General features: G+C 48.2%; 1 protein-coding gene across 2 annotated transcripts in view; it reads right to left on the bottom strand.

The window, feature by feature from the left end:
• Positions 1-2,275: 2,275 nt before the first annotated feature.
• The window catches only part of FANCC (FA complementation group C), a 302,788-nt gene continuing 279,646 nt past the window's right edge, over positions 2,276-25,417 (bottom strand). Inside the window, exons 11-15 of one of the 2 annotated variants that reach the window (XM_066257424.1) lie at positions 21,657-21,732; positions 18,857-18,938; positions 16,060-16,234; positions 10,891-11,097; positions 2,276-4,605 (exon numbers count right to left, since the gene is read on the bottom strand). In XM_066257424.1, coding sequence (XP_066113521.1) covers positions 4,375-4,605; positions 10,891-11,097; positions 16,060-16,234; positions 18,857-18,938; positions 21,657-21,732 — 771 coding nt within the window. In that variant the 3' untranslated portion in view covers positions 2,276-4,374. Of the gene's footprint in view, positions 4,606-7,512; positions 7,600-10,890; positions 11,098-16,059; positions 16,235-18,856; positions 18,939-21,656; positions 21,733-25,417 lie in introns of those variants that run through there. The other variant, XM_066257425.1, reaches the window with a different exon arrangement.

Here is a 25,417-nt window from a genome sequence, read left to right as displayed (position 1 = left end):
ACAGGCAGGCTGGGCTGACTCCCGGGGGCCCCGCCCACCACCCGGGATGCGCTTCCTCTGCTCCCGCCTTCCAACTCCCTGTTCCTAACTTCCGACTTCCGCAGGAAACGTGGCTTTCTCCTGCCCCTGGATGCTTTCCCATCTTGTCCCAGCACCCTGTACCACCACTGAGAAATGGGGCCAAGTGTAAAAGGGCTCATAATGCCAATAAAACAGAGCTACCCGGGAACATCAGGTGAGGGTCTTCTCTAGAAACAAGGCTTTTCACCTGCTTTCTCAGACACCTTCTGGGTGTGGTAAGAGGCCCCAGTGTCCCATATGTCAGGATGCAGTGACCATTCCGAAAGCCCGAGCATGCCATCTGGCCTCGTGAACCAGGGCTGCCCAGGGTCCTGTAAGCATGCTGCCGCAGTGACGTGCATAGCACCCACGGAGCCCGGCCAGTCCCATCGCTCCAGGTCCCAGAGGAGCCTGCGCAGCCGTGTGCAGGACCTGGAGCCGAGAAGCGTGACCAAGACCGAGCGGCTGTGCTTTGTGGGGCGGGGTCTGTCCTCAGATGGGGACAAAGAGTTCAGGCAGTTCAGCTCATACGAAGTGGTGGCACTGAACTCAGGCTTCAGGGAAAAGGATGTGTGTGTGAGATGCCTTTCATCTGGTCTGACAGGCCCAGGCCCACCCTCCAGCCGCTCTCCCGTCTTCCTGGAAGTGACCCTAGGTTCTCTGTAGCTGAGGACTCCCAGGCCGCAGGGAAGCCCCATCGGGCTTTTCCAGGCAGCACTGGCGAGGTTGTGTGCAGCCGGAAGTGTCCGGTGCCAGCAGTTCCACCCATGTCACAACTTCCCGACCCATCAAGTCACCCTGTGTCAGTGGGTTCTCAGTAATGCCTCCTCTCCCTGCAGTGTTTGGCTCTGTCCTCTGTGATCACCTCTTCTTAGGACAATTTTACATATTTTATATTGAGAGAGGAAAACAGTAACTCAGTCTTTCCTCTAGTGTGCTTTATACAAACTTCATTATTAAGATCCAAGAAAATTGTCCACAGCGTGCTGGTGGCAAAGTGACACTTTGGAGCTATGGTTGGGTCTCAAAAAGCCTTTGTCAGATTCACCTCAGACCCAAACTAGAGGACTTCATAGTGTTCCCCACATGTCTCCCCCTTGTTTCTTCTGTGCACCACATACCTCATGGGGCACAGGTCACACTTCTGTGGTGACACCGCCTGTGGGCCTGCATTCTGTGTCCCAGGCTAGCTGAGCTGGCAGAGGGTGGTGCTGGTGTTCCTAGAAGCTGTTCCTTCTTTGGGTGGGCCACAATGCCTTGATGTGATGGTGTGCCAACTCAGGTGTCCCCTCAGCCGGGCCAGAAGTGCCCACGGCCACCCCTGCGATGCCCAATGGGTAGAAGTACACAGAGACTTAGCTTTGCTGGTTGCAATTAAAATCTCTTTCCAAATTTTACAAAAATGAATGACCCCTGGGAGGGGCCCGGCAGTGACAGGCCCTGAGCTCAGGCCTCACCAACGTCCTGATGAATCTGCCCTCAGTCTCAGCCATCAGGGCAGCAGCGTTCCCCACTCTCCAGTGGCTGGGTCCTGAAGCAGGACTGGTGTGGCTGGTGGAAGGCAGGGGCAGTGACTGCCTTCTAACTTCTTGGATGTCACCAGCAAAGCCTGTGCTTGGCAGCCTTCTTGCAACTCAGAGAGCCAGCAGAACCTCAGTGAGGCGCCCCAAGCCAGGACTTCATAGAGTGGCTGAATGAGCCAGTTTCTGGGCCTCAGTGTCTGAGGCCATCAGGCACCTTCCTGGTTGAAGCCACTCTTCACCAGATATTGTGCTGGTCGAAGCAGAAGGCATCCAGCTGGCAGACACTGTGGGCAAGAACGCTGCCCAGTCAAACCCTGGTTGAGCTTCGAGTCTCAGCCTTGCCCCCTGACATGCACCTCAGGCCTTGCACAAGGGACAAGGCTTCATGGCCTTCAAGGCCTTCACTGTGCATTTTCATCAGAGCACATTTTCAGATGGACCCCTACTTTGAACTTCTTAAGAAAAACAAAGAACTCTCCTATCCGGACCTTCAAAAACCCAAGGCCCCTGGATGAGGAGTAGAGCTTACTGACCACTCCCCAGTCCCCCCCCCCCCGTGGGCTTGTTCAGGAGAGCGTGCCTTCCCCTCCCCCTCCCACTGTACCACCCCTCCATCTGTGCTCTGGGAGAGTCCTCACCCCCAGAAGTGCATGGGGTGGGGAACCCCATCTGAGGAGTTGCCTGTGTTGGTGAGGCTCCCAGCTGCTCCTCTGGTTTGGGGAGCAACCCCCGCCCCCCTCACTGCCTGCCTTCCTTTCCACGTGGGGCCTTCTCCCCCTGTTTGTGCCTTTATCAAGTGCCACTAAAGGTAAGGGGGGAAATAAAAACAGTAAGCAACCCCGGGCCTGCTGTCTCCTTGGTGGAAGGCTTCATGAGGGCCACTAAGAACAAAGGACTGATGGGCTGCTGAGGCTCCTGGGGACGAGGGCTCGAGTTTTGCCAGGTCACAGGTGGCTCAGTTCAACTCAACGTCCCAGCCTTGGGAGAACTGAGAGGCTCCGCAAGGAAACAGACACCACAGAAAGACTGCGGCACGGTCCAGGCGGCCAAGGGTCTTCCGGAAATGCACCTTCAGAACCTGAGGCGGGTCACCACCTTGTTTTCACTGGACGCCTCTGCGCAGAGGCACGCTCACACACAGGGCACTCGCGTCGGGCTCCTCGCCACCTGCCTGAGCCCCTTCACCTTCACAGAGGCAGTCAACAGCGTCGCTGGCAAAGTCTGCATGGGAGAGAGTCCCCAACTCCAGGGGAAGCATACGAAAGCGACGGTGACGGCACCTGTGAGGACAGTACTTGAACAGCATGCCTGTCATGCTGTGACATGTCTCAAAAAGGGGCTCAGATCAAAAGGCACTGGGATTTTCCAGAGCTTCATGTGGATCTGTATGCCGAAACAAGTATTCACCCTAAAGCTCAACCTCTTTCTAATCCAGCAAAACTTTATTTTTCCCCCGCAAACAGCAGCCAAGACTGAGGGGAGACTCAGAAATTACTGACCCATACATCACAGTGGACATGAAAGAAGGTCCTGACTCCCCGACACAGAACATATAGGGAAGCGCATTCGATCAGTACATGTTAAGAATAAACCTGAGCTTGACCAGGTGGTGGAACAGTGAATAGAGCGTCGGACTGGGATGCGGAGGGCCTAGGTTTGAGACCCCGAGGTCACAAGCTTGAGCGCGGGCTCATCTGGTTTGAGCAAAGCTCACCAGCTTGAGCCCAAGATCGCTGGCTTGAGCAAGGTGTTACTCAGTCTGCTGAAGACCCGTGGTCAAGGCACATATGAGAAAGCAATCAATGAGCAACTAAGGTGTCGCAACAAAAAACTAATGATTGATGCTTCTCATCTCTCTCCGTTCCTGTCTGTCTGTCCCTATCTATCCCTATCTCTGACTCTGTCTCTGTAAAAAAAATAAAATAAAAAAAAATAAAAAAACCTGAAAGGAAAAAAATCTTCCACTGACGTGACAGATGTTAACCTTGCAGTTACCAGTCCTTAATTAGAGATTTCCATTTCACTTGACAAGACAACGGATTCCATCTTTCTGGCGTCTCTAGGACTCGTCCCACCCCCTCCCACCATCCTTTCTGCAGCCCCAGTAGCCCCTCCAGCCCCCCACACTGAGTTAATGGGCACGGGGAGCCAGCAGGGCTGGCATGGCTGCACTCCGGGCCGTGTGGCTCTCCAGCAGGGCCGGCACGGCTGCACTCCGGGCCGTGTGGCTCTCCAGCAGGGCCGGCACGGCTGCACTCCGGGCCGTGTGGCTCTCCAGCAGGGCCGGCACGGCTGCACTCCGGGCTGTGTGGCTCTCCAGCAGGGCTGGCACGCATGTAGGGTCACTGCGCCTACCCGCCTCCTTCCCCTTGGCTTGCTGGGGGGGGGGGGGGCAAGAAGAACTCTCCTTGCTGAAGAATTTCTTAGGGAAGCAGGAGAATGTGGCTTTATCTCAAATCCCTCTGGATTCAAAGAAACACCAGTAACAATTACCAGACTTCTAAGAGATCTGTGAAAAGGGCCAAGTTCCTTTCTAAACTGACCAGTGGTGCTTCATGACCAATTTCCTGGGCCAGAGACGTTCAACCTTTCAAATAATAGTTGTGCACTCAATTCAAAGAGGGAAAAGGAAGCAAAAACCTGTTCCCCATCCGAGCCCCTCCCCCAGCGATTCCCTGAATGACACAGGCTGAGGGCATGCTAACGGTGTAACATCGATTAGCAAAGAAATCTGAGTTTGGGCTGAAGAACGGTCATCCCATCTTGTCAACACATGGATGGCTCATAGCTGCTACTCACAGAGGGGACCCCCCTGAAGAAGAGGGCCCCCGCTTTGCCACGCAGCCCCGGCTCGCTGGGTCGCCACGGCCGCTGCCCGTCCCGCAGGCGTGGGCTGCTCGGAGAGGAGTTCGCTGGCCAGTTCTCTCCAGGCTGGGGCCTCCGGGAACAGGTGGTCCCACCTGTACAAGGTCTGGTCAAAGAAGCCGGTGATCTCACGGGTTATCTCGTCAGTCTGAGCCATCTGCAATGAGGACAGGAGAAGCCAAGTGAAAACGCTTTCCAGAGAGAGCCATCTCTTTGTCCCACAGGCCAGCTGTAACCGTCCCGCCCCAGAAAAGTGGCCACATTCCTGTCAACCCCGAAGGGCTCTTGCCTTGTTTTCAAGGTGACCAGCAAAGCAAGCTGGCTCTCAGAGGTCAGCCACTGTAATGCCGAGGCCAGGCAGGTTTACAGTGGATTCAAGCAGACGGTAGAAAAACTGCGGAGATGGAGAGTTGAGCCATTTCATTTAATAAAGTCTCACAACTGCAGACAAGCACACAGGCAGGGGAAACCACCTCTCAGGCCAACAAACAGCAAGAATGGCCCCTCGCAGTGGCGGGAAGGCGATTCACACATCCACAATCTCCTGAACGCAAGCACCCATAGCCTTAAATAGGCCACACACACGTGATGCTGCCAGGTGCTCATGCACCAATCAGGCAAAGTGCTTGCAGCTTGTTACCCTGCGAGCAAGCCTAACTCAGCTGCCCCCCATCCATCCAGTGAGCAGTCATTTCCTGATGAGCACCCTGTCCCGACTGAATGGCCACAGCAAGCACCGCATTCCCCGGAATGCCAGTCACTCGCTTCCGGATCCCTGGCTGTGGGGACAGAGGCAGCTGAACGTGCTGGGGCCTGACTTTCTGCGAAAGGATCGTGCTAAGGTAAGGATTGGAAAATGTTACAAGGAGACTGCCACCTGTTTTCAGACAAGCAGCTTTATATAGGGCATTCTTGGGCCAGCAACCAGCCTATTTGTTTTTTTAAAAAGGCAGCTGAGGTTTTAGCACCTGATTCTCCTGGGGAGGAAGAAATGCAGGAATTGTTAGTTCTGCTAAATGCAGCCTCAAAGGATTCTGGGTTTTGGTGCCCATAAATATTTTCTTAAGAATTTCAGTGCAGCAAAAAAAAAAAAAAAGAAGGGCAAGAATCTTACAATTTAGCTGTGCAAAGAATTTATTGTGATTTTTTGTTTTAGATACAGTCACATTAATAAGTTGTCCACTTTCGAGAGTAATCAATGGATTTATTTGTAGGTGTCAGTTTATACTGAACCCTCAATCAAATGTTTAAGTAGCCAGAGCAGCCCAAGGGACAGCCTCCTCCCTGCCTCCACATGGGTCCCTTCTGGTTGGGTAACCAGCCTGGCTCACCAGGACTTCCCCACAGCACAGGAAGCCCACCTCAGACTGTCCCTGGTCAACGCAGACCCTGGTAGCGCTGTGCTAGGTGAGCGGTGTGCGAAGCGGGGGCACACCCCCACCACGTTACCGTCACTGGTGCTGCTGTAGGTGGGGGCCTGGCTGCCAGCTCAGGCGGCGTTCACTGTGGCTCCTGGTGTCTCTATTATCATCACTTGGTTCTTAATCAGAAATCACAGGCGCTGTCCATGACTTTTGTCAGATGCAGTCTCTATTCTTTGTGGATGAAAACTAGCGCCCTGGGGCACCTTAAAAGAGTTAATCTACTACCTAGAACCCAAGCAGGGAAGACTGCCTCCTGCTGTATGCCCAGCGACCTGAGGTGTCCCCACACCAGAGGCAGGGTGGTGTGACCATTACAGGTGACCGTGGAGGCCACTGGTCTAACTGTGCACCATCTTCACAAGTCAGCTCAGCTCTGAGCTGTTACATCCAAAATCTCTGGTCACATACACACCCTACTCCTGCAGCTGAGGCCGGAAATGCGCACTTTCGGGCCCGGCTGAGGCTTATCCGTAGAGTTCAGCAACGACAGAGCTGAATCCCATATTTCACATTCTAGCTAACTTCTGGCTGTCATTTTTGTGGTCCAGCAGCCAAAGACCATCAGATGGAGAGACAAACATGAACTCAGAGCAGTACAGGAGAGGAGAGATGAGCTTCAGGGCAGGAGGCATCCAGACACCAGCTAAGCTGCTCGGTCTCGGCCTCCCCAGGAGGCAGAAAAGGAGAGGAGAGGAGGGCAGAGGAGCAGACACACCGGGATGGGTGGGGGTGGGGGTGGGAAGGCACAGTGATGAATGACTTTGGTGGAAACCCTCAGAAGCTCAAGGCCAGCAGTAACAGCTCCCCAGGGCCTGTGTGAGGAGCCTGAGGAAGCAGGAGGTTGGGAGCATCCTAAGGACAGGAGGAGCCTGACCAGGCGGTGGCGCAGTGGACAGGGCGTCAGACTGGGATGCAGAAGACCCAGGTTCGAGACCCCGAGGTCGCCAGCTTGAGCACAGAGTCATCTGGTTTGAGCTAGGCTCACTAGCTTGAGCCCAAGGTCACTGGCTTAAGCAAGGGGTCACTCGGTCTGCTGTAGCCCCCCAGTCAAGACACATATGAGAAATCAATCAATGAACAACTACGGTGCCACAACGAAGAACTGATGCTTCTCATCTCTCTCCCTTCCTGTTAGTCTGTACCTATCTGTCCCTCTGTCTGTCACACACACACACAAAAAGGACAGGAGGAGATGGAGGCATAGGGCACCATTAATGAAACAGCTACTCCGTAAGGCAGGGCCTTAGAGAAGGCGTGGAAGGCTGTGCAGAGACAGGGCTTGGACACACAGCCCCTGATGCCCGTCCACCAGCCTGGAGCGTGCACAGCCTCCAAAGCTGATGCCAAGACGAGGGACAAGACCAGGGCTCAGGACTGGGAGCTGGCTCTGCTTGGAGCTGAGTTCACATCAGAGCTGGGCCAGGGCCTGGGTGCCCAGGGTGGTGAAGCCAGAGCTGCTGACAAAGAACAGCTGTCCCACAAGAGCCAACACTTCTGTCTGTCAGTACCTGTCACAGGCCTTGCAGACCTGGCTGAGGCCCCCGCCAGGATGCTCACTCAGAGAGGAACTGACCAGACAGTGGATGGTGAGGGGTGGCCCGGAGAGGCCGGCACTGGGTGAGACCCCTCCGTCTGTCCGTGTGCAGCTGCGTCAGCCAGTCCTGTGGCTGCTGCAGGAAGCCTTCGATGAGGGAGGCTGGTGTGCTGGCAAAACAGTTTCAGAACACCTGCAAGGACAGCACCGGGAGGCTCGGAGGCTCGCTCAGCCGGCTGGGCACCTTGAGCACGGTGCTGGCACCCCCTGCTAGGAAGCAGATGTGCAAAGAGGAACGCTGTCGTTTCATCTCTTAACGGCTTTGTTTTCAGCTCAGCGGACTTGCAACATTTAATGAAGAAGCACCAGGGTTTCTCCTGTCAGCTCAGCGTCAGGTAGCAATGCCCACTGGGAGTAAACTGTTTTGTGGGGACAGGCACACGCAGCAGGCCTGAGCTCTGTGGCGGGGCTTAGCTGCTCTCTCGCAGCAGCTTCTCTGCAGGGAGACTGAGGGCGCTGCATTCTGAATTGGGACCGTGTGCCTGGAGCCGGCGGGCTGTGGCTGGAATGGCTGAAGCAGAGACTCTCGCACACCCACGGGCAGGGCCGGGCTGTGGCCTGCCTCTCCACTCCCAGGGTGACAGTACAGGATGGCAGAGCAGAAGCCCCTTCAGGAGAGGGTAGTGCCCACAGCTGTCCAGAGCGCGCACCGGAGCTCAGAGGTCAGGTGACAAAAATGCTGCCAACACCTTCATGATTTAGAAGTGCTTGTTGTTGATCTTTAAAAGTAACTTAATTTGGCCCTGGCCAGTTGGCTCAGTGGTAGAGCGTCGGCCTGGCGTGCGGAAGTCCCGGGTTCAATTCCTGGCCAGGGCACACAGGAGAAGCGCCCATCTGCTTCTCCACCCCTCCCCCTCTCCTTCCTCTCTGTCTCTCTCTTCCCCTCCCACAGCCAAGGCTCCATTGGAGCAAAGATGGCCTGGGCGCTGGGGATGGCTCCATGGCCTCTGCCTTAGGCGCTAGACTGGCTCTGGTCACGACAGAGCGACGCCCCGGAGGGGCAGAGCATTGCCCCCTGGTGGGTGTGCCGGGTGGATCCCGGTCGGGCGCATGTGGGAGTCTGTCTGACTGCCTCCCTGTTTCCAGCTTCAGAGGAATACAAAAAAAAAAAAAAAATTAAAAGTAACTTAATTTTAGGATAGTCCCCCATGCCCAGTTACTAACACCCTGCATTAGTGTGGTACATTTTTCAGAATTAATGGACCCATACTGATACATTTTTATTAACTAAAATCTACACTTTACTCAGATTTCCTGTTTTTCCCTAATGTCCTTCTTTTGACCCAGGACCCAATCCAAGGTATCACATGCCATGCAGTCACATCTCCCTGGCTCCTCTCGGCTGTGACAGTTTCCAAGACTGTCCTTGTATCTGATGGTCTGGGCAGTTTGAGGGGCACTGGTCAAGGGCTCTGTCAAATGTCCCTCAACTAAGGTCTGTCAGCTGTCTTTCTCATGATCAGTCTGCATTCCATCAAGGGTGCATATTGTCAGTACAGCTTGTCCCTGTCAAAGTTGACCCTGATCAACCTGACTCAGGGACTGGCTGAAGAGGGACCATTACCACATACACTGGCCAAAGATGAAGCTGTTGGTACTAGGCGCACAGACACACGGGAGTTTTTAGCTCTCCTCCCGCACACGGGTTTGGAAGTGGGTGAGGGGTGCACTTTACAGACATGCACAGGGTTGCCTGGGTGGGAACGGCCCCTCAGGAGAGGGCACCGCACATGGCAAGCACGTCCTCTCCTGCTCCTGACCACACCGAGGCTCGTGGTGGCTGAGCACGTGATGGGGGGACTGCCCACTCCACGTGGACTGGTGTACGGGACAGAGGAGGACTCCTGGGCACTGGTTTCTGAGGCTCTGGGCAGACCATCTGTCACAGGGCTCCCTCACAGTCACATTCACATGGAACCTTCCCTGGAAGGGGCCCTGTTGCCTGTTTTTGAATTGGGTTGTTTTCCTGTTGAGTTGTAAGAATTCCCTACACAACCTGACCTGGCAGTGAAACAGTGGATAGAGCGTTGACCTGGGACACCAAGGACCCAAGTTTGAAACTCTGAGGCCACTGGCTTGAGTGCAGGCTCATCCAGCTTGATAAAGTTGTGGGGTTGCTGGCTTGAGCAAGGGGTCACTGGTTCAGTTGGAGCCCCCTAGTAAAGGCATGTATGAGAAGCAATCAATGAACAACTAAGGAGCCCCAACTATGAGTTGATGCTTTTTATCTCTCTCCCTTCCTGTCTGTTGCTCTCTCTCAAAAAAAAAAAGAGAATTACTTGTACAGTCTAGGCACCAGGCCCTTAACAGATATGTGATTTCCAAATATAAGGTCTACTGGAAAGTTCTGTCCATTTTTGGAATAAAACAAAACACAAATTTTTCTTACCGTCAATAAACTTTATTAAATAATATAATTTCCACTATTATTAATGATTTCTTACCTGCGTGAGGGCAATTTGTATATCCCATTTTTGAAAAATGTTTTATCTTTTGCTGCGAAAAACTGAACCAGTGCTTGTTTGATATCTTCTTCATTTTTGAATTTTTTGCCCTTCAAAAAATTTTGTAAGGACAAAAACAAGTGATAGTCGGAGGGTGCTAAGTCCGGGGAATATGGTGGATGCGACAGACATGCTTCTGTAGCATTTCTTCCTTGTTGAAATTCGTAAAAATTACAGTGGTGTAAATGAACTTTATCAGTAGCCATGGGTACACTATCACTTCACACATAAGACTAACATGAATCAACTTTGTTTAATTTGCTACGTCAGTATGTATACATTAAGTGATAAAAATAGAGAGGCACACATGGGCCAAATAAACATGTGCTTGCGTGTCGAAACTTGTTGTGATAGAAACGGACAGAACTTTCCGGTAGACCTTATATTTCCCTCCATTCTGTGAGTTGTCTTTTCACTCTTTTGATAGTGTACTTTGATGCACAAAAGGATTTAATTTTGATAACATTCAATTTACTTATTTTTTCTTCTGCTGTCTGTGCTTTCAGTGTCACTGTCCAAGAAATGAGTGCCCAATCCAGTGCCATGAACCATTCTCCCCCGTGTCAGCTCCCTCCGTGGACAGACGGAGTCCTCTGATCCAGGGCGGCGAGCTTGCTCTCGCTGTCATGTTTCTCTTCATGAGGAGAAGAGAGTTGCACACTGAACTGGAAGACTCTGGGATGATAGGGGACCCGGCTGTGGTAGCAAACTGTGTGACCTGGGAGAGGTCACCTTTCTCTGAGCCTTTATTTTTCTCTGTATAATGATATTATACCGAGCTGGCTCTGGAGTCTGTCCCCACTGTCTACCTCGCTGTCTGTCCATCCATGGACAGTATCCTGGTACACACATTCCTCAAAGGCCAGCCCCTTGGGCAAAATGTGAATGAAAACTAGGATTCGACAAGAGGGGACACTTACAAGGCTGATGACTTCCCGGGCAACCGCGTGGCCTCCAGGAGCCCAGAGCAGGAAGGTCAGGAGGAGGTGCCTGATCAGCTGTTGACAGGCAGGCGGCCTGGGGTTCCCGCTGCGGCCCTCTTCAGTGGCTGCCTGCAGGTCCCTGGCCACGAGGGTGGGACTTTGGAGCTGCTTCCTGAGCTGGCCGAGCACCTCTCTCACCTCCACCTGGAAGCACAGTTTCAGAGGTGAGATGGGGGGCGGGGGGAGCCGGGACACACAGCTCTGGGATTTACTCTGTACTTTGCCACAACGGCCAGAGGAGGAGAGACTGGCACCAAGGGAGGGCGGGCGGCAGCAGCCGCGGCTGTTTAAACAGCGCTCCGCACAAACCCAAATGGGCGCAATGGAATTTTCTTGCCTGCTTTTCATCTTTCTCACTGAGCAGTGCAGGCACCAGGCCAGGAACTGACCTTTTCTTGTATGAAAGGAAATGGAGAAAAGTCCTGAGCAGAATGCAGTCAGATTTTTATATTGTGGGGAAAAGAACAAAAGGCTCCTTGAGGCCTCGCTCATTATCAAGGCCACAAATCAATTAAAGCCCCATGCAATCAGACCTCCACTGAGCCAACGGTCTGATAAGGATGAGATTCTCCTTTTGCTATCTTTGGGGGAGGGGTGGAAAGAAGAACACACACACACACACACACACACACACACTTGTTTTGTTTTAGACACTGGGGTAGTCTGTTCATACATGTTTAAAGTTCAAGTAGAGGCCACAAGTCAGTAGAATCCATATAATAATGGTGATTATTATAGGTCTGTGGGTTGTTTTTTATTTTCTTTTTCTTTTAAAGATTTTATTTATTGCCTTTAGAGAGAGAGGAGTGGGAAGGGCAGGGAGTGAGAAGTATTGACCTAGGAGTTGCTTTACTTTAGTTGTTCATTGATTGCTGGTTGTATGTGCCTTGACTGGGCAAGCCCAGGGTTTCCAACAGGTGACCTTGGCGTTCCAGGTCGACACTGAATCCACTGTGCCACCGCAGGCCAGGCAGGTCTGTGGGACGATTTTGCATTAAAAATATTTCATGCTGAGACTTCTGCTTGCTGTAAGAATAGTACATCAGTTGTGACTTGGAAAACAAAACCGAAAGCCACAGATCCAAAATATCACAGGGAACTCATGAATAGCCATGTTCCATCGTTTTCGAAAGAATACTCAGGCCTGTCCTGAGAATTCCACATGACCAGTTTTATGGATTCTGTGTGGCTCCTTTTCTGGATGTCAAGGCCCCATTCGGTGAAGTCTGTCGTAAACCCCAGTGCAGGAAGAGCGCGGTGGGAGGTGCATTGACAATGGCAGATTGTGAGAAACTGCACCCTGGGGCTCTTCCACGAGGGTGCAGGGTGCCAGCAGGAGAGGGTTACTCTCCCCACCTCTCTCCTGTTGGCTGGGCCCAGCCTGCCCTCGTCCGGGGGCAGCTATGGGAGCCCATGGATGCCACCGAAATGGGTCTGCAACATGTCAGGACACAGGAAGCACAACCCAGTATTCCCTGAGGCCCGAACTTCTTCCCTAGTTCATCCTAGCCTGCCCTTTCCTTGACATGCCATCCTGACACACCAATAACTAAATGTTTTCTAATTTTTTCAGGAGAAAGATACAAGCTTTCTTTTCTAAGTATGACTTTTTATTTTGTATTATGAAAAATGTTTATATGCTCACTGTAGAAAAACAAAAGAGTAAAACAAGAAAATTAAAATGACCAGTAACTCACCATCCACAAAGGCTCATTGTAAAAAGCTAGGTTTACAGCAGCCGGTTCTCAACCTGTGGGTCGCGACCCCGGCGGAAAATTTCCGATGGCTTTAGGCGACCCGTTTTGGTCGTTCGACCCCGCTGGGGTCGCAACCCACAGGTTGAGAACCGCTGGTTTACAGGCTCTGCATCCTTTCCCTCTGCATAGCGTTCTCGTCACGATGCACGTGATACAATTCACCACTGTCTACAGCGTGCAGTTTCTGAGGACGTGCTTTTTCACAGTAAAGTGCAGCTACTCCACAGTTGGAACATACCACAATGTTTGGCCAATACCCTTATTATTGAAAAGTTAGGACATTTCCAGTTTTTGCAATGACACTCAATATGGTAAAGTTCTTGAAGATTCATTTGGGTCTCTAATTCCGCCCTGGTCGGCAAATTGCGGCTTGCGAGCCGCATGTAGCTCTTTGGCCTCTTCCACAAAATACCACATGTGGGTGCTGCCTCGATAAGGAATGTACCTACCTATATAGTTTAAGTTTAAAAAATTTGGCTCTCAAATGAAATTTCAATCGTAGTACTGTTGATATTTGGCTCTGTTAACTAATGAGTTTGCCGACCACTGCGAGGGTAATTCCTAGGAATGGAATGACAGGGTTAAAGAATATGAACCCTTGCCTAATTCTTTTTTTTTTCTTATAGATTTTATTTACTGACTTTAGAGAGCAGAGTAAGAGAGAGAAAGGTGGAGGAGGAGGCAGCATCAATTCATAATTGTTTCTCGAATGTGCCTTAACTGGGAATGCCTGGGGCTTCGCACCAGCAACTTTAGCGTTCCAGGTCAATGCCTTATTCTCTGCGCCACCACAGGTCAGATAACCCTTGCCTGTATATTAAGGTTCCACACACAAAGATATATTTTGTTTTAAAGTTAGCAAAGGAAGATGAACACTGGCTGGCAGGTGCACAGCCTGCAGAGCGGGGCGGGTGGCTGTGCGGCAGGCACATCCCAGGCAGACTGTCACCTGGGCTCCTCCGACCTGACCCTGAGGGCTGGCCAGCAGAGGTAGCGCCCCCAGCCAGTGTCCCGCTGTGCACAGCACAGCGCCTGGTTTAATTGTGTCCATGAAGCTCAATCAAATCTCACAATCAGCCAGGGCCAACCGGCCAGGGCTAGGCTTTTTTTTTAATCAGATAGCAATCTCAATCCTCAAATACATATATGGATTGTGTTAATTTCTAAATAATAGGTTTGGTTTTTTTTACAAAATATATTATCACCAAATTTCAACTTTCTGAAATCCCAAACTCTCTTCTCCCCATTGCCATGCAAGCTTTCAAAGGCAGTTCACAGTCTGTTTCTCAAGTCATCCAGCAAACTGACCATCAAAGGGTTCAGAGCTCAGGCCCAGGAGAGAAGGAGGTATGTACTCCGAGTTAAAGCAGTGGACAGGGCCCCACCCGCTCCCCGGCACACTGCACACACCAGTGCCTCAGGATGGGCGCCATGGAGCGGGGTTCAGGCACAAGGTGCGTGGCTGCTGGACAGGACAGCTCGGAAGGGAGCGGACATGCTGGCACTACCCACTCTGAATGTGCTGGTCTGTTTTTATCCTGGATGTTGAAGCGTCCACAGAATAAGGACAGTGGGTTTTATTACAGAAAGGATTAAGTTAATAAGTAGCAAGATGTGCCAATGCAGAGCTTTCTAAAAATTACACCTTATTGAACATTTTCCTACACTTCAAACGTGAATCTCTCTCAATTTAACACATAACTTACCAGCTTAGCTTACACAGAATAAAATACAAAGTATACTTAAAAGGGCTTTAGAAATCAATAGAGCATCATACATTTTAATTACATATTATTAAAAGTAAGATGATGAATATGGAGTACAGAGATGTATTATGATTGGGCACCTGTATAATTATGTTAACTGTGTCACCCCAATAAATTCAATTAAATATTTTTAATTAAAAAAGATGATGAAAACATAAATTAATATTTTCCTTAATTAGTTTAATGCAATATTTTTAACAGAGAAGAAATAGTAGGTTTTTTTACTTTTAATTAAGCGAGAGGTGAGGAGGCAAAGACAAACTCCTGCATATGCCCCTACCGGGACCCACCCAGCAAGCCTCCATCAGGCGATGCTCTGCCCAGCCTGCAGATCCGTTGCTCAGCAACCAAGCTATTTTAGCACCTGTGGCCGAGGCCATGGAGCCATCCTCAGTGCCTGGGGCCAACTCTGCTTGAGCCATTTGAGCCATGGCTGTGGGAGGAGAAGAGGGAAAGAGAAATGGGGGTGGGGGGCAGACTGTCATCTCTCCTGTGTGCCCTGACCAAGAATCAAACTGGGGATTTCCACATGCTGGGACGATGCTCTACCACTGAACCAACCGGCCAGGGCCAGGATATCTTTTTAATCAGATAATGATCCTCAAATACATATATGGATTGTGTTAATTCCTAAATAGTGTTTTTTTAATACAAAATATATTATCATTGAATTTCAACTTTTTAAAATCCCAAACACTTTTCTCCTCATTGCCATGCTAGCCTTCAACCAAGTAAAATATACAGACGTATCTACACCAGTCTCTTTTTTCAAACAACAGAAAACATCAAGCAAATAGGAGTGCTGCTCCCTACATAAAGAAACATGCTCCCTTTAATTATTAAAATCAGCAAAAAGCGCTGGCAGATGAAGTTTTAAAAACCAACAAATAAGTGTTTGCAAAGGAGGTGCCAATGCCTTTAATCAAAGCATTGCTTCCTGTAATTATTATATTCCACATAAAGTAACAACTGTCTTTGCCGCAGACAGTTGGCCAGGCCTGTATTTAGCTGCTCTGTTGTTCAGGAAATGACCAGGTCTTTTTTCAGAAGCAAAGTGGTTAATATCATGTGATTACTTTAGTAAGAATTCTAAACAAAGCCAGTAATGTGAGGACCTGTTGACTGATCCAAAAAAGCAGTAAGTCAGGACGGAAACAGACACAGCCAGGCTGCTGGTCGGGGAAGAGGGCTGAGCTCCAGGGTGAGTGGGTGGAGCCAGAATAGCATCCCCGGGCGTGGCGCCTCCGTGAAGCAGGGCAGCCAGGACAGCTGAGCAAGCACAGACAGACACAGTAACCTTGACCTGGGGGACGAGGCTGCATTGCATCCCCTTGCTGCTTCTGGGTGGGTGGGTGGTGGGGCAGTGGGGCAGCATCAGGCCTCCGGTCGGGGCTGCGAGCAGGAATGGCCTCCAGCCACATGCCCAGCACAGTCACGTATCAGGGGACATCTGTGCCGCCATACAGAACCAGGAGCACTCTACACTTAGGCATGGCGGGGGGGGGGGGCAGTGAAAGTCACACCTGTGAGGGCACCCCTTCCAGCCCAGGAGAGACTGATGTGCACTGCGTGCTGCCACCTACCATGGTCTGCGCTCTCTGCTGGCTCCCGTCACAGGGGCTGTAGGTGAATGCCAAGAGCCACAGCAGGGCTTCCGGGGGGTCAGCTTCTGACATCAGTAACTGCTCAGCCACCATATCAGCCCATCCTCCAAAGTGCATAAACAAAAACCAGCTCTCAAAGGGGCCTCTGGAGGACCTGGAACAGAACCAAACACATGGCAGCCAGGCAACTGGGTTTCTTTTTTCTTTGGTTTCTTAAAGCAACTGTGCTGCTTGTGAACAGTTGGTTTAAACTGTTCTTACCCACTGAAGTACAACTTGCAAGGAATACCAGTTAGACTCTGAGAAACAGCTCACAGTGACACTGAACCTGTCTCAGGACCTTCAAAGGCATGCCTCTCAAAGCCCCCATGCCGTGAGAGCGTCAGACATTTAAATCTTGATATCCAGGGACCTTGAGTGAATCCAGACCTTTGAGGAAGGAAGATTTTGGCCCATGACCAGCAGGAATGATGCAAGAGAACCTGCAGGCGTGCCTCTCTGCTCCTGCCTGCAGGGCTGTGTGGAGAGCGAGAGCGGGGCCTCCCAGCCACAGCAAGAAATGGGGGCTCCTCAGGGTCCGAGTGCAGACTCAGAGGTGCCTGTGCAGAAACACATGCTGTTCCTTTTCTGACAAAACACAAATTCTGCTCAATATTTTGGCAATTACAAATTTTTAATGACCTGTATATTGTATTCTTTCCTGTCATCATGAGTTTAGAGAGCTGACAAGCTCTATCTTTGTGAAGCTATTCTGTCAGAGTACTGGGAGCTGCAATAGGTGTGTAAAGGGTAGAGTCTGCTCAGGGTGAGGACCCAGTAATTTTACTCAGTGACCATGTTGACAGTTTACCATATACCCTGGGAAAGATGGGGCAGGACTAGCCTAAGGTCACCTCAGATCAGAACATTCCTTCTGAACCAGTACAGCTGGGCCCCTCTGCGGTGCTGCTTTGCTGGATCTGAGTCCCTGTGCCTCTGCTTGGGCCACGCAGATCCAAGCTCTAGGTACTGTCCTCGCCTCCCCTGGTCACCGCTTTCCTTCTGTCCAAGTCGTTTCTGAGAACAACTGATGAGATGTTATGAAATTTAGCTTGCAAGGCAACAGAGAGAAAAGGAATTGAGGGCAGTCTTATTTCTTCCCACAGAGGGAGAACTGATGTTCCCTGGGTGGAGTTACGATGTCTCACAGCCAAAGAGGAGGCTCCACAGGGTCTCCTCCCTGCAGGCCTCAGGGACAGAAAGCTGAACAGCAGGGCATCCACGGTGGGCATCACGCTTAGACCAGGGTTCAAGGCCTGCATTGCAGAGACAGGCCTGGGCATTCTCCCTCTTTTCTCCCAATAACTGAGTATGTGAGGTAGTCCCATGAGGCTGGCTGAGAACATGCCCGAACCAGCTCTCAGAGCCCTACCTGCAGTGGACCCCAAAGTCTGGTCAGGGCTGATCTAGGTTAGGTAGGAGTCCCATGAGGTTTTAGGTCAAGGTTCTGCTTTTCAACAGAGGCCACTAGAAAGGGTGGGGTAAGGGCTGCCAGGTGAATGGGTCAATATATAGCCAACACTCTGATCTTTACTTGACTACCAGTTATTTCTGTCTCTTCTCTTGGTCAGAGTCTCAGTGACAGGAAGGCACCGCAGGAGTGACCATGAGTGCCAAGCACACCGCCTGCAGCCTGGGATGGCTCAGGGGAAGATCACAGAGCACGTCAAGGGGGGAAACTGGCACATGGAACAAGTGAAGATAGTCTTGTGGGTGAGCACAGGCAATGGATAAAACATTCTAAAAGCAAGGACTGGAGGCAGCTGAAGGCTGTTCTGTTACAAAGAATTCAGTAAAGCCTAAATGTGAATGCTTCTAGGAAAATACCACATATAAGAAGTTAGTTAATACCATAATGTCAGATAGGATTTTTAAATTTTAAATAAAAATTTATTGCCCTGGCCGGTTGGCTCAGCGGTAGAGCGTCGGCCTAGCGTGCGGAGGACCCGGGTTCGATTCCCGGCCAGGGCACACAGGAGAAGCGCCCATTTGCTTCTCCACCCCTCCGCGGTGCCTTCCTCTCTGTCTCTCTCTTCCCCTCCCGCAGCTAAGGCTCCATTGGAGCAAAGATAGCCCGGGCGCTGGGGATGGCTCTGTGGCCTCTGCCTCAGGCGCTAGAGTGGCTCTGGTCGCAACATGGCGACGCCCAGGATAGGCAGAGCATCGCCCCCTGGTGGGCAGAGCGTTGCCTCTGGTGGGCGTGCCGGGTGGATCCCGGTCGGGCACATGCGGGAGTCTGTCTGACTGTCTCTCCCTGTTTCCAGCTTCAGAAAAAAAAAAAAAAAAGCAAAAAACAAAAACACACACACACACACACACACACACACACACACAAAATTTATTACCAAGAGGTGGAAGAAGCAGCATCTTGTCCTACTGTATAGGAGCAGTTTAGAATGTCCTTCCTTAGAGAGGGTAGGGAAGATGGGAGGACCAGAGAGGCACCTTATCCTTGCACAGCTGGGCTCACAGCATGTGGCCACTGCTTTTTTTTTTACTGTTATATTTCAAAATCTAACACAATACAGGCATTTACATATGCATGCCTAATAATCCTGAGCTTACAAAGGGATCTGCGCAGCTCTGTGTCCCCACTTCTAACTCAGCGGAGTGTGAGTGACCCTGCTTGGGGCCGGTCACAGACCAGTAACGCCTCTCCCTCAGCCCAGCTATGGAAGGGAAGGGGCCAGAACAACCTTGTGTGAAGCAGACCCAGGTGCCATCAGCGTTTGCTCACCTGTGAATCTGGTCTTCCACTATTTCTCTGAGTGCTTCAGAAATACGCATCAGCGGCTGGAGCCTGAGTCTCCGTGGGGTATCTGTGGTGGAGAGCATAGAGGGAGCTGAGGACAAGGCAAGCCTACTAGGTAGGAATCACCTGCTGCTGAGGCTGCAAGAGTTTTGGGGAAAGGCCACTCCTTGTCCCTGGTCAGAGGAACCCTTCCCATGGCTCTCGTGCTGTGCCCAGCCAGCACTCACCACTGGCCTGGGCAGAAAGATCCGCTCGTGTCACACAAGCTACACTTCAGGGATTGAACTCAGGACACGGGAGTCACAAAGGCTGTACGAGCAGCCACCCTAGGGTTTAGAGATGCTACGTGCAGATGCGCAGGGTTTTTCTTGTCTCCCTACTCACCCCCTCCTCTATTGCTAACAATTTGTGATTTTAAAATATGTGGAGACTGGCCCTGACCGGTTGGCTCAGCGGTAGAGTGTCGGCCCGGCATTTGGATGTCCTGGTTCGATTCCCGGTCAGGGCACACAGGAGAAGCACCCATCTGCTTCTCCATCCTTCCCCTTCTCCTTCTTCTCTGTCTCTCTCTTCTCCTCCCACAGCCAAGGCTCCAATGGAGCAAAGTTGGCCCGGCACTGAGGATGGCTCCATGGCCTCTGCCTCAGGTGCTAGAATGGCTACGACTACAGTGGAGCAATGCCCCAGATGGGCAGGGCATTGCCTGCTGGTGGGCATGAAGGGTGGATCCAGGTCAGGTGCATGCAGGAGTCTGTCTGTCTGCCTCTCCCCCACTTCTCACTTTGGAAAAATACCAAAAATTTTTTTTTAAATATGTAGAGACTAATAAAACAGTCAATACAGACTTAGGAATGGGCTACCAACTGTTTTCCTACGACTGTGATGAATTCAGAATACAATTACAGGTTTATAGTAAAGAAAAGGCCAGGAAAAAAATACACAGGCAACATAAAAACGCCTTTTCCTGAGTTAGTTTGTCTGGCTTCACAATTACCCTGTGATTTTAAACATATCAGAGTCACTACGTATCTGCAGTTAGAAACAATGTCTGAGAAAGGTTACCTTAGTGGCATGTAGCGATACTCTATAATTAAATACAAGAGAAACTGTGATAGAGTAGCCACCGCAACTCCACAGTGTTACAGATGCAAGGATCATACAATCTCTCTCTGCCTCCTTGGAACTCCCATACTCTTGATTTGCTGCCTGTGAAGGCGTTTTCATTTCCTTCTTTGTATAAATTGTTTAGACACTTACTTTACGTCCCCTTTACTTATAGCTTCCAGAGAGTCAGGGCTCATAAGTGAACCATCTTTTATGCCCCACAGGACTTTAGAGTGGGCACAAAATCAATTTCTGATGATTAGAAGATTCTACTATTAAAAACACTTCAATCTGTGAATATAGCACTGCTTTTTCTCCTAAAAGTAATATGCCGAAAACTGCTCTAGAAACTAGTATAGGAGGTTCTTATACTTCTTGAATTCACTTATTTTGGGACCTAAATCTAGGACAATCACACCAAGGAAAAGGGATACATAGGCTGAGTTCATGCCCATATACCACCTTAATCTTTGATTTATAGATTTCCAAACTTAAAAACTAACAGCTCCCACACTCTTCCTGGCGCTCAGCTTCTCACACAGGCAACCTCAGGCTGTGGTGATCTGACTTAAATGGTGAGGGGCAGCCTTGGAAAGTGAGTGACTGACCTCCCTGTCTTTTCTGACTCCCTATCTTGTCATGCAAATTTTCCTGTTGTGTTTCCACGGGTTAAATTTCACAACACTGTAGACCAGACATCCCACCTGGTCCCTCAGCAGCTCCATCTCCAGCCTCTGAGAAGACAGTGTCAGATGGGTCACTTTAGATGAGAACCGACATCTTTTAGAAAAAAAGAAGCAGAATTCAGATGTTAGAAAATGTTGTGAAATTCTGAACCATCTGCTTTCCTTCCTTAAAGGATTCTATTTACCCAAGTCTTGGGAAAAAGGCAAGCAAAAAAAGAAAAAGAAAAAAAAAAAAAACGGCATAAAGAGGAGGCATTACTGGTTCTTTTCCTCTTTCCTTCCAGGGTCAGATACGCCTCCTCACTGACACAGCTTCTGCCTCCCACTCTGATCTCAGACTTCAGAGGGAAAGGATGTCTTTATTCTTGACTTCTGAAATGTTTCCTAAACATGAGCTCACAGGCACATTAACGGATCGGTACCAGCTGAATGAGGATGGACGCAGCACCTCTCCTCGGCTGTGGCCCGCAGAAGGCCAGCAAATGAGACCAGGGAAGGCCCCGCTCTGATACACTTCTGAGTTCTTTCAAAAGCCTTCCCTTGGCTTGGTTATGAGAAATTTCCCCTAAGTTTCCTTAGCTTCATTCATCCTTTTATCTTTTCTTTTGCAACAAGGGGCACTGGGTAGAATGAATGGAACACAAATAAATGTATCATTTGATTCTAATTCAGCCAATTCCTAGCCTGTTCCTGGCACCTAGGTGGATCTGGCTGGCACCAGAGACATGTGGTATCCAGAGAAGGTTATCAAAACTTACAAGAGGCCTTTTCTTTTTTTTTTGTTTTCTTTCTTTTGCTGTGATCCTCACTGGGAAGTCAAACAAATTGTCATGTTGAAATCCACAGAATGTAACATCCTGAGAGCTTATAGGGATGTTAGAGATGTCTGATTTCACCTCCCTCATTTTATAGACAAGGACCTGAGAGGGAAGGGTGTGACCTGTCAGGGCCCTTTCCCAGAATTCATTTCAGTCCAGGAATTGACCTTCACGTACCTTTTGGGAGTTGGAGCAGCATCATGACGAGAGATGGAGAAGCATAAGGGAAGTAGGTCTTGTGTGCAAACTTCAGCTACAACAGAATAAAAAATTCAAAACTGCATGAACATTAGGCTTGAAAGGGATGTTAGAAATATAGGCTTGCTTGGGATGTAGCAAAAGCAGTAATAAGAGGGAAGTTCATATCATTACATGCTTACATGAAAAAATAAGAGAGCCCAAGTAAACAACAACCTAAGGAACATCACATCATATGGAACTAGAAAAAGAAGAACAAAGGCAACCCAAAACCAGAAGAAAGGAAATAATAAAAATTAGAGCAGAAATAAATAGAGAGCAGAAAAACTATAGAAAAAATTAATACAACAAAGAGCTGGTTCCTCGAAAAAATCAACAGAATTGACAAACCCCTGGCAAGACTCACTAAGGAAAAAAGAGAAAGGACTCATATAAACAAAATCCAAAATGAAAGAGGAGAAATTATCACAGATATCATAGATATACAAAGGATTATTGCAGAATACTATGATAAACTATATGCCACCAAATCCAACAATCTAGAAGAAATGGATAAACTCCTAGAGCAATACAATCTTCCTAGACTGAATCACGAAGAAGTAGAAAGTCTAAATAGACCTATAAGCAGGGAGGAAATAGAAACAACTATAAAACACCTCCCCCAAAATAAAGGTCTGATGCCAGATGGCTATACTAGTGAATTCTACCAAACATTCAAAGAAGATTTGATTTCTATCTTTCTCAAAGTCTTCCAAAAAATTGAAGAAGGAATACTTCCAAACACATTTTATGAGGCCAACATAATCTTCATACCAAAACCTGGCAAGGACAACACAAAAAAGAAAACTACAGACCAATATCTCTAATGAATACAGATGCAAAAATCCTAAACAAAATACTAGCAAATCGAATACAATAACAGTTAAAAAAATAATTCATCATGATCAAGTGGTATTCATCCACGAACACAAGGAAGGATAGTTCAACATACGTAAAACAATTAATGTAATACACCATATCAACAAAACAAAGAACAAAAACCATATGATCCTATCAATAGATGCAGAAAAGGCATTCAATAAAATACAACAGGGGTCCCCAAACTACGGCCCGCGGGCCACATGCGGTCCCCTTAGGCCATTTATCCAGCCCCCGCTGCACTTCTGGAAGGGTACCTCTTTCATTGGTGGTCAGTGAGAGGAGCATAGTTCCCATTGAAATATTGGTCAGTTTGTTGATTTAAATTTACTTGTTCTTTATTTTAAATATTGTATTTGTTCCCGTTTTGTTTTTTTACTTTAAAATAAGATATGTGCAGTGTGCATAGGAATTTGTTCATAGTTTTTTTTATAGTCCGGCCCTCCAACGGTCTGAGGGACAGTGAACTGGCCCCCTGTGTAAAAAGTTTGGGGACCCCTGAAATACAACATCCTCTTATGTTTAAAATATTCAACAAAATGGGTATAGAAGGAAAGTACCTCAACATAATAAAGGCCATTTATGACAAACCATCAGCTAACATCATACTAAATGGTAAAAAACTGAAAATGTTTCCTCTAAAATCAGGAACAAGACAAAGATGCCCACTTTCTCCACCCCTATTCAACATAGTGCTAGAAGTTCTAGCCAGAGAAATCAGACAAGAGAAAGAAAGGTATTCATATTGGGAAAGAGAAGTAAATGTTTCACTTTTTGCAGATGATATGATCTTGTATATAGAAAACCCCAAAGACTCCACAGAAAGGCTATTAGAAACAATAAACCAATACAGTAAGGTCACAGAATACAAAATTAATATACTGAAGTCTATTGCTTTTTTATATACCAACAATGAAACTTTGGAAAAAGAACTCAAAAAGTAATCCCTTTTACAGCTGCCAACAACAAAAAATAAAATATCTAGGAATAAACATAACAAAAAATGTAAAGGACCTATATACTGAAAACTAAAAACATTATTAAAGGAAATTGAAAAAGATACAATAAAATGGAAAAATATTCCTTGTTCGTGGATAGAAAGAATAAATATAGTTAAAATGGCCATATTACCCAAAGCAATATACAAATTCAATGCAATTCCCATCAAACTTCCAATGACGTTTTTTAAAGAAATAGAGCAAAAAATCATCAGATTTATATGGAACTATAAAAAACCCCGAATAGCCAAAGCAATCCTAAAGAAAAAGAATGAAGCTGGGGGCATTACAATACCTGACTTCAAACTCTATTATAGGGCCACGACAATCAAAACAGCATGGTATTGGCAGAAAAATAGACACTCAGACCAATGGAACAGAATAGAAAGTCCAGAAATAAAACCACATATATATAGTCAAATAATTTTTGATAAAGGGGCCAACAACACACAATGGAGAAAAGAAAGCCTCTTCAATAAATGGTGCTGGGAAAACTGGAAAGCCACATGCAAAAGAATGAAACTGGACTACAGTTTGTCCCCCTGTACTAAAATTAACTCAAAATGGATCAAAGATCTAAATATAAGACCTGAAACAATTAAGTACATAGAAGAAGACATAGGTACTCAACTCATGGACCTGGGTTTTAAAGAGCATTTTATGAATTTGACTCCAATGGCAAGAGAAGTGAAGGCAAAAATTAATGAATGGGACTACATCAGACTAAGAAGTTTTTGCTCAGCAAGAGAAACTGATAACAAAATAAACAGAAAGCCAACTAAATGGGAAATGATATTTTCAAACAACAGCTCAGGTAAGGGCCTAATATCCAAAATATACAAAGAACTCATAAAACTCAACAACAAACAAACAATCCCATAAAAAAATGGGAAGAGGATATGAACAGACACTTCTCCCAGGAAGAAATACAAATGGCCAACAGATATATGAAAAGATGCTCATCTTCTTTAGCTATTAGAGAAATGCAAATCAAAACAGCAATGAGATACCACCTCACACCTGTTCGATTAGCTATTATTAGCAAGACAGGTAATAGCAAATGTTGGAGAGGCTGTGGAGAAAAAGGAACCCTCATACACTGTTGGTGGGAATGTAAAGTAGTACAACCATTATGGAAGAAAGTATGGTGGTTCCTCAAAAAACTGAAAATAGAACTACCTTATGACCCAGCAATCCCTCTACTGGGTATATACCCCAAAAACTCAGAAACATTGATACGTAAAGACACATGCAGCCCCATGTTTATTGCAGCATTGTTCACAGTGGCCAGGACATGGAAACAACCAAAAAGCCCGTCAATAGATGACTGGATAAAGAAGATGTGGCACATATACACTATGGAATACTACTCAGCCATAAGAAATGATGACATCGGAACATTTACAGCAAAATGGTGGGATCTAGATAACATGATACGAAGCGAAATAAGTAAATCAGAAAAAACCAGGAACTGCATTATTCCATACGTAGGTGGGACATAAAAGTGAAACTAAGAGACATTGATAAGAGTGTGGTGGTTACGGGGGGGAGGGGGGAATGGGAGAGGGAAAGGGGGAGGGGGAGGGGCACAAAGAAAACAAGATAGAAGGTGACAGAGGACAATCTGACTGGGTGACGGGTATGCATCATAATTGAACGACAAGATACCCTGGTCTTGTTATCTTTGAATATATGTATCCTGATTTATTGATGTCACCCCATTAAAAAAATAAAATTATTTAAATAAAAAAAAAATAAAAAAATAAAGAAATGAAACAAAAAATCATCAGGTTTATATGGAACCATAAAAAACCCCAAATAACC

Source organism: Saccopteryx bilineata, chromosome 2 (assembly GCF_036850765.1).
Source record: "Saccopteryx bilineata isolate mSacBil1 chromosome 2, mSacBil1_pri_phased_curated, whole genome shotgun sequence".
Lineage (NCBI taxonomy): Eukaryota > Metazoa > Chordata > Mammalia > Chiroptera > Emballonuridae > Saccopteryx > Saccopteryx bilineata.
Note: the sequence above shows the minus strand (reverse complement) of the source record. Positions and strands in the feature narration are given on the sequence as shown.